Source organism: Rhea americana, unplaced genomic scaffold, assembly GCF_003343005.1.
Source record: "Rhea americana isolate MKP2758 unplaced genomic scaffold, rheAme1 scaffold_13, whole genome shotgun sequence".
NCBI lineage: Eukaryota > Metazoa > Chordata > Aves > Rheiformes > Rheidae > Rhea > Rhea americana.
Genome location: NW_028185372.1, coordinates 6812178 through 6821831, shown reverse-complemented (window position 1 = coordinate 6821831; position 9654 = coordinate 6812178). Strand labels below are relative to the sequence as shown.

The following is a 9654-nucleotide window of genomic DNA, read 5'->3' as shown; positions in this document are numbered from 1 at the left end:
GCCAACCAAAGGAAAACACTGGAGAGAGAGAAACTTCTGAAATCTTATTTCTTTTCTGGATTTCAGTGCTTGTGCAAGATGGTTTCAGAGCTGAAAACCACCTTCCTGCTCTTAGGCCTCCAGATATCTCTGTTTCTTCATTTAAACAACATCCAGCAGATCTGTATTGTAGGATAGGCTGTTAGTTAGACAGGAAGCAGAAAAAAATGGGACAGAAAATGCCATCCTCAGACAGAGGGAAGTAACTTCCACATTTCCACTTCCCAGGAAGTTCCCCAGGTGCAAACTGAGAAGAAAGGGAAGAAAAAAGTACAWTGTCTTCTGTTTTAAGTATGACTCAGTGTAGAGAGGGATGTGAGATTTGTAATCTTGATTTAAACAGAGGGTTWGGCGTGATTTCATAGCTCAGGGATGGAGGCACTTAAATGCTAGGGCAAGGAGAAGGAGAGGCAACCTGGATGCTGGCCCCTGCTTCAAGCACTATTTACGTATGTTACTCAATTACAAATGCAAAATGTGTAGGCAGCCTCTGGGGCAAGAACCCAAGACTGCCTCTTCAAAAGGAGCACCTATTAGGGTTGCAAATTATCCTCTCTCAATTAAGCTTGCTTCCTCTCCAAAACAGAAGTATGRCTGCAGGAGGCATGATACAGCGTTCTCCAGCCTGAGTGGTGGACCTAAATTTCGTGAACAAGTACTCTAGCTACAAGTATGCTGTTATGTAAGATGCTGGCAGTCGTGCTACCACCACTTATGGACATGCTTCTGGAAGAAAGTCTCCGGGCTATTGCACTTCACGCTGAGCTTGGTGTATGTTAGGTGTGCCCAGAGGATGCCTGCCTCGTCAGGCTCTCTGGAGATGCCCCACCTGYTCTTCACAGGCAGGCTTTGGGGCAAGGTAGTTTTCAAGGCTTTGAACTGTATAGAAATAGCAGTAGTGATGGAATAACAAAGTCACAGAACTTTTAGATAATTTTATCAACAAAAACCTGATGTAGATTTTTGTGGCTTTTTCACAAACAGGTACACACCTAAATATCACCTACTGGCATTTTTGTTACTTTTTTGAATTTGGCTCTCATTGCCTTTCTCAAAGCTATTTTGTGAGTGAGGGGCAGGACATAAAATTAGAACCTGGAAATCCTGCTCTGCTACAGTCTCTCTGTAAGACATGTAAATATATTTACAATTAAAAACAGTCCTGAATGTTGTCGTTTTGTTGGAAATGAAGTAGCTGGCACCTATCTGAATTTGAGAAAAATCTCCTCTGATATTCTCCACATCTATTAAACATTTCATCTCTGTATCATTCCTTARGAGATTTTTGATAGGTTCTTTTTCCATCCCTCTGTTCTCCCAACCCCCATTCTCTTTTCTTCTAGGCTGTATTACCCTCAGGAGACTAAAATTCTCCTCACCTTGCTCCTCTCATCATGCACTTCCTTCCAAAGAGACTACTTGTCTAAACGAAGCAACAGGAGGATGTAAGGCAGAATTTTTTGGTAGCATTTTGAATACAATATTGTAAATGCAGTCCTGTAGTTTTTATGTATTTATTCATAAATAAGTAAGTTATATTTGCTTTGGATAATGCTAAGCAATCCCTAACAAATTAAGAGTTTATAGTGAAAAATATACAGAGCACGGTAGCAGGAACAGCCTTTAAGTGTGTTTTGTATTTAAACAAAATGGGTAAATCACCTTCAGCTATGAGACCTCAACTCAGAAAAGTACTGAATAAGATGCTTAAGTACGTTTTTGTGTCATATACAGTATGATAAGAAATTTTGCTGAAAGGGGCCTTATTTGGCAGAATAGCATAGTCCAAGTAGCTTAACATAATTTCTGTCACTGCTGTGCTCGTGGCTGTTACCATTCCTCTCAGTTCACTATGGTTATGGCTGTTTCCTTCCTCTCAGTGCACTGGACTGGAATCTGCTTTGARAAGTGTGTCCAGTCTTAATATCGGTTCACTAAACAGAATCTCAGCACTGAACCTCCCTCTTTTGGGGGGAGGGTCATCTCCAGGAGCTAGCAYGCTCTTTGAGCACCTTCTTGTCTTTTGTGGCAGTTGGTACAGACCCAGCATATGGGCAAGTAGGCCACCTTTGGCTTTTTTCCATTGGTCATCTAACACGATGATACAATTTCAACAGAATACTGCAGTAACATGAATCTGAAACTTAGCAAAAAATCAAATGCATGTTCAAAACCTCCCAGAAGTGTGCAAACTTAAGGTACCCAAGACATGACAAACTTTTTTACCTGGAGGAGGGAGAGGGAGACAGAAATGCTGTTTCTCTTCTCATTGATCAGTTTACCTGGGTTTAAAATGATGTAATATTAAAAAGCTGAAGACATTGATCCTGTCTGAAAAGGAGGGTTTCTTGAATCAATTTTAGCTGAAAGCTTTGGCCGTAACCAATGTGCTTCACTTCCATGTCATACACAAGCCTTCTTTCCTCTAACTATCAATATCTCTTCTCTGCAGCAGAGGGYCAGAACTCTTTAAAATCAAAACCAGAGGACTGCATCTAGGGAAAATTCCATTTTTTATTTTTTCACTCATCATTTATTTACAAATACACATTATAACTTTTATATACATTGCACATTTACATGGTAGAAAAGTACAAAACTATATATTTAAATGAATTTATATTTAACTCGCCATGTTTGAAAATATAAAATTGCATCAGAAAAAAAGTATTATGAAAAGCAAGAAACTTGAACTGATAAAGCTTTGATATAACTTCTAGTGACACACTGATTGGGAAAACAAAACTTTGAAAGTGGTACTGCAAGACCATCTTAAAGGAAACACCCGATAAAACATTTATGCATGTTACAAAAAAAAATCAAAAAACAAAAAACCTTATTCTTATTACAGTTAGCCATGTAGCTATTAACAACCTTCATAATCCGATTTCTTTGGGTCCGGAATTCTTATAGTACAGTATATAAGCTCAGCACATTGAGATCACTTCAGTACATGATGTGATCAGAAGCAGAGAAAAGTGAAGTGGAAGAAGTTTCCTTAAAGATCGCCTCACTGCACCCTGGAAGTATATTTAAGTCAGTTACAACGCCTTTTGGTCAGTCAAGATTCCTTGTAAACAAAAACCCGAGGGATCTTTTATGTACAGAACCGGCAAGAAGAAAATCCAATAAATAAACATAACAGAAACCGACATGCAAGTTTGTTAAAGTGGAAAAGAGTTAACATCAGTGAAACAAAGAGATGAGATCATGTGGGTAAGCTCTAAGGAATGGACTTTTATAGTTTACAGGAAAAAAAGAAAAGCTTTACTTTACAAGCAAGAGACCTCACAATAAATAACACTGCTCTTCCCGTAACGAATAAATTTCTTCAAAAAACAAGGTGTACAGTCAACCAGACATTTTATGTATAAATTATAAAACATGACACAGTATAAATAAATGTCTACGAGACTCAACTATATGTATACTTTTTTTCTCCCCAAAATAAATAAGCATACACTTATTTACAGTATGGACATTGATTTCGTGCCCAATGGCTGTTCCAATAGTGATGGAGGTTTTACCACTCTAGAATGGAAGATATAGGAAAGCTGTAGTCCTGGTCTTCATCTTCCTCTTCTTCCTCTGGGTCTTCATTAATGGCTAGATGGGGGAATACAGGGGAGCTGTTGTTTAAATAAGGACAACAACAGCGCAGAAGCAGCTCAGTGCATGTTTTCAAAGCCCTCTGAACAGCCATAATACAGCGTTGCATTTTATGCGACTTGTAGTGAGATGCTCTTTGGCATCTGCTGTTATGCAATAAGGTTTTTTTTTATACATAATCTATGAAGTCATAACTGCAGAAAGTTCTGAAGAATCAATGGCTCAGGTTTTATTGGCAGATTCCTGAAATCAAATAAAAAGCGCTCTTGTGTTCTAGGTTTAACTGCTTTGTGCCCTTCATTCAGAGTTAGTAGAGGCAACTGTGCTAAACCAGATGCCCATGTGCTACCATTAAGCTTGTTCTTTTGGATGGAGTTAGAGTTTATCCGAGTGTTAATAAAGCAATCAGCGAAGCACACGAGAGCAAACAAATTAGGAGAAATCGCTAGAATTATGCTCCTAGGGCAACCCCTTTCTGATAAAATGACTTTTCCTTAAAATAGCCCCAAAACCCCAAGCTCAAAGCAAACCAATTGTTGGAGATCTACTGCATGTTACCAGTAACCAAAGTGCGTGCACAATACACACATACTTATATTGCATATGTACTGTATCTTGAATCTCTAAATTAAGCATTTTTTATTTGTAAAGGCATAAGTCTTTATTACCTAGGGATTGCCTTCAGAAGCCTTAAATGTCTGCAGAGTTAAAAATCTCACTTACAGTTGCAAGATCCGGAGTGCTTTACTTCTAGAAGCACACCCATGGAGCAGGCTGCCTCTTTCATGGCACACTCGCTTGGGTAAGTAGTGTTATCGCTGGCACAGACTGCCTCGTCTGACTTGCTTTCAGGGCACAGCTCATCACAGAGGGCACACCGACCTCTGCCAACCTTAAAATCCCACAAGCATTTCTTCCCAGCACCGCACTGAATATCTTCACAGGATTTTGCTTCTAAAAATACACACAGGATACTAGAGGTAAGGGAAAAGACAAAGAAAAAAGAAAAGCAACAACAAAACAATCCCAGACTCCTTTTCCTCCATGAACTGTGATAGACAAAGCTCAGATGCGGGAGATGTGATGATACCTGCTGGTTTTACTCAAGCAAGTACTTCCTCAGAAAGCATTGCCTGTCTATCTGTGGGGGAGGGAGCCGAGCCGTGCCAGGAGAGTCTGGCCCTGGGAATGCAGAATTACATTTGCATATTGCGCACGTCCTTCCCTGCTCTGTCTGATAATCAGTGGAAATTCAGCTCCCCATAACTTTGGTGGTAAGTGCAGAATTTACCAACACATTCAGCATTTCTAAATCAATTATTTTAAAACTAAACCACATACAGTAGTTATCTACAAGATTAGAAAGTGAATTTACCTCAACCTAGGCCAACTAAAAGCAGCCTGAGATTCCCCAGAATCCCCCCGGCAGTTTTGGGGAGCAGAGGTTTTCCTGAAGGTGCTTCCTTGTAACACTCGCACTTCACTATCATTCCTTTCTGGAAATCACAGTCACAATACAAAATGTCAGGATGCACAGAGATGCACCAACTGTCTCCAAACTCTGCAGTATTTTTAAAGAGGAAAAAGTGATCAGATGTTTCCAATTAAGTTAAAGCAAGCTCTGCCAAGACCACTTGAAGACAATTGTTTCCAGGAATCCAGATCCACTGAATATCGAGACCTTGTTACACTGTAACCATGTCATCATCTATTTAATGGCGTGGGTACTTCTCCCTTGGATACTAATGTCAGCACCCACCCACACTGATAGCAAGAGAAGCAGCAACAGGCCCTCCACTCCCTCATCCCTTCTGCAACCTTTGCCCCTGGCTTTCCTTTCTCCTGGAGAGGACACAAGCCCAGGCTGCTGGAGGTCTCTGTCCTGCACCCAATCACAACCTACGTCCATCCAATTCCACACACGATATCCCAGAACAACTGAGCCAAGAGGTTCTCCCCACTCTTACCCTCCAACCGAGATACCTACTGATGCATTTTCCTTCGTAGGCTAATCCAATGGAYCTGCCCAGTAGGCAGGTGGCTTTTCTCAGGTGGCAGGCACTAGCGTAAGTTATGCCGTCATTCCCGCAGAGATACTGTTCAGGGGAGGTAGGCTCTGGGCAAATTCGATTACATGTCACACAGTAGGCGTTATTAGTTTGATCAACCACACATGTGGAGCTGCCTGGACATAAAACGTCCCTACAGGTCTCTGAAATAAAGATGGAAACAGGCAGTGATTAATAGGAGATCCCAGAGCCTAAGCAAGGAGTGAATGAGTGACACAGTGAAACAAATGATCAGATAAAAGCCTTCAGCAGCTTTTGTCATTTAAAGGCCGCTGGAGAAAACCTTCCCATGTCAGGGTAGCTGGTAGGACACAAGTGCTGCTAGACTGTGGGGAATTCTCAATCCAGCTACGTTCTCGTCTGTTGAGCGTGGTTTAGTTATTGTCTCCCAGCGTTTGGAACATCGCTCTGGTTACTGTGGGGAAGTACGTCAGCTCCTCCTCCCTACTCTCAGACACACACCCTTTGGCATTTGAGGGAGATCGGATTAGATTTGCAAACCTACTTTTGCATTTGCCCTGATACTGGACTTCAAGTTCGGGCTGTTCTTTACATCTGGCTTTGAGAAGGGCACACTCGTTCCTGTAGGTTTTCCCATCTAAGCCACACACGGGGCCCTTCCAAGTGATATTAGAGCAATCCGGAGCACAAACACACCGAGGTTTGTTCTTCTTGTTCATTTTACATTTCTTCCCAGGTCCACAGTCCACGTTCTCACATGTTTCTGATGGAAGGAAAGAGGCACCGCTTTAGTACCGAGTGTGCAGATCAGACTTCCTGTCAAAACTTCTTGAAAAAAAAAAAAAAAAAAAAAAAAAAAGCCACTGCAACTCCAGGGTATAAAGAGAAAACACCTTTTCACCTTTTCCCCCAAGCAGTAGACAAAACCTGAGGGAAATTCTCCTGCCCAGTGAGGACAGGGGAGAGAGGAGTTCACTGCCCTCCGCAGCCCCGCTCYGCACAGTGCGGAAGTGGCCAAGCAGAATTGGGGCTCCCCCTCGCTGATCCCAGGGCTGGTACAAGATGCACTTCCAGCCATCAGCGAGGAAGGAAGCAGGAGGCCACTGTCGTGCCCCCCCCCAACCTCCCAAGCTCATTTCCCACTTCTCTTCCTCCTCAGCCCAGCCCCTGGCTGGTTTGATCCTCAGCAAAATGCAGCTCACTTCCCCCCCTCACCTTTGCATGGGATGCAGTTTGGGGCTCCCCCATTAAAAATCATCCACTTAAAAAGCGTGTTGTCGTTGACGTCTTCTTCTGTCCAYGAAGTCGTCAGGCGACCCGTCTTGCAGCACTCCTCCTTGCTGAGATCAGTTTTGTAGAGGACCTGGCAGCGGCCGTTCTTCGCCTGCCGGAGCCAACAATTCCCAGCTGCGGGAGGGGGAGAGGGCGAGCGAGAGGGAGACACTCAGCCATATCAGTGTCAGTTACCAGTGACCCAGACACAACACGTGCGCCTTGCATTGACTTTTACTAGACTGTTTACTTTTATTCGTCCCATTTCATAACTTGCAGCTACACCGGCCCATTTGGGAACGCAGTTAAAAAACAAAAACTAGGAAAAAAAAAAAAGCCAAACTGATCAAAACAGGACGAGGCAGTTTTCTGAGGTATTTATTCCATATGTAGAGCAGAAGGAACACTGCTTGCACGTGACAGAGGCTTGAAAAGGATGTGCATTTAAAAGGGAATAAAAAGAAAATCGCGCTTGCAAATTCCTTCCTCCTCCCCCTGCCCTCTCCTCCTCACCGCGTCTGCACAGCAGCATTGTTTTAGCGCTGCACAGAGTTTCACTCCCAGCCCTTTTTGCAATCTGCACGAATTGGGAACATTTGCTGTTAGCAAAGTCTTTCGAAATCTCCACATTTTGCTGCTTCTATTAACAAATGTCTTTCCTTTACTAAAATAAGTTAGCAGAGATCCAAAAAAGTGAGCAAAGTACACAAAATACACAGGCACATAGAGTAGGAGGGTCCCCACAGAGTTTTAAAAAACGATCAAACTGGAAAAGTTGTAGGTGTTGTCTCTCTCGCAAGCAGTTCAGAGGAAAGTACACTGTCCTTAAACCGGACAGAGTTTTTTTTTCTTTCTTTCTTTTTTTTTTTTTTAATACTAGTATCCCTGTTATTTGTGGAGTCATGCCAAGAACACTAGTCCAAGCAACTCCCCCTTTTTTAGCTGGAGAGTTTTGGTTGGGATGAGTCTCCCGTGAATAACCAATGTGACTTCTCCAGCAACTCAATACCAATTGATTCTGGTGCTAATCCAGCGAGGGCTCGATCCTGCCTCCTTCCTCCGATGGGAATTTACCGCAGTGAGGGGTCAGGATCGGCCATCCGAGATGTCGCCGGGCGCGGGGGAACATCTCTCCTCCCCCAAATCATTGAACAAACAACGCCCTTTAAAAAAAGGTTTTATGTTTTACAGTTGCCTACGTTACATTAACTTAAGCTCTGCTCGGTGGAAAAACAAGAAAAAAAGAAAGAAAAAAAAACAATGATAAGTAATGGTAAGATATCCAGGTTAGGGCTGGAACACAGTCAAGATAAGGGAAAAAAAATCCAAAACTAAAAATCAATATTCCCTTGTGTCGAAAGAGGGCTCTTAAGAGTTGTCAATATCAGGTTCGTGTTTGTTTTGTGCACATGGAAAAAAACTTATTTAACCATACTCTTCAGTGCAGCAGAATTTACAACATAGTAACACTATTCATCAAAAAGAGGGGGTGGGGAGGGGGGAGAAAATCCCAATATTAAAGGAATGGCCAGAAAATGATCACTATTAGTTTCTGAAAATGTCAGTTGTAATTGTGGGGCTCCCCATCACCACCTCTCCTTTTGTCAGACAGGCGAGATAAAAATCTCAGCTAAATTACCAACAAACTTTGAGTACTCATTCGCAATCCGACACTAAGAAAGTTCCCTTGCGATGCTGTTGTTCATTCATGCTGCATAGTAACAATAAATACCAAGAAACATCCTCATCTGTCCTCTGTGCCTATGCACAGCAGTGCAAAGGCAAAAAGATCAAAAAGGAATCTAAATGACACCTCTGCACGTTGGCACAAAGCAACCCCATGCCCACAGTTAACTTCTGTCCTGCTGGACCTTGAAGGGAGGCGTTTAAACACCGCAGCAAACTGAACATTGCCCGAAAGACAGAAAATAGGTTTCAAGAAAACATATCTGCGAATAAACAACCTCATCTTACCCTGCACTGTGTGATCGTCCATGAAGTGGCACAGAAACATCAGGAGTAAGAGCATGCCCGGGTGGATCCTCCGATTTAACATCCTCAGCATAGCAGGGAGTGGAAGAGCCACAGGAACAGTATCACGGGGAGCAGGCAGAGGGAGCGAGCAGCAGCCAGCCGGCGATGATCGCTCTATTGAATGAACGTCAGGCGCTGAATGCAGTCTCTCTTTAAATCTATACGGGGGTCTTAGCTGTCTGCGGTGGGCGGTCTCCTAATGTGTGTGTGTGTCTGCTCGGGGGTGGGGAGATTTAAAAAGTTCAGTGTGAATCAGGTGACATTTTCCACCTTCTGGAAACCCTCTCCAATTATCTGCTCTAGGTGCACGCACACACAGGCGCGCACAGGGGCGCACCCGCGCAGCCCCGAGCCAGCCCCTGCGCGGCGCAGTCGCCGGAGCCGTCTGCGCAGCAGCGGGAGGCAGCGCAAGCCCGGCCGCGGCGGCCGCGGAGCCCGCCGCGCCCGCGCACGGGGGAGGCGCGCGGCGGACCGCGCCCGCGCTGCGGGGCTCGGCACCGCGGCCCCCTCCCCCCCCCCCCGCGCCGCCTTCCCCCGCCGCTCCGCAGCGGTGCGCACCGGAGCTGCCGGGGCGCGGAGGGGAGCCAGCCCGGCCGGCCGGCCTCCCGCGCGCCCGCTCCGCGGCTGCGGGCCGCCGCCGCACGACGTCGCGGCTAATACTCGGCGCCGC

General features: G+C 44.3%; 1 protein-coding gene across 2 annotated transcripts; it reads right to left on the bottom strand.

The window, feature by feature from the left end:
- Positions 1-2672: 2672 nt before the first annotated feature.
- Positions 2673-9225, bottom strand: FST (follistatin). Of its 2 annotated transcripts, none has more exons than XM_085326424.1 (6): positions 8925-9224; positions 6894-7085; positions 6223-6441; positions 5636-5860; positions 4372-4602; positions 2673-3645 (listed from the first exon to the last, which is right to left on the bottom strand). In XM_085326424.1, exons 1-6 carry the CDS (start codon positions 9013-9015, stop codon positions 3563-3565), a joined length of 1041 nt encoding a protein of 346 aa, XP_085182550.1. In that variant the 5' UTR covers positions 9016-9224; the 3' UTR covers positions 2673-3562. The 2 variants fall into 2 exon arrangements, with proteins under 2 accessions (XP_085182550.1, XP_085182551.1); XM_085326425.1 differs by lacking the exon at positions 2673-3645 and adding an exon at positions 3655-3891 and having other exon boundaries at positions 8925-9225.
- Between the last annotated feature and the right edge of the window lie 429 nt (positions 9226-9654).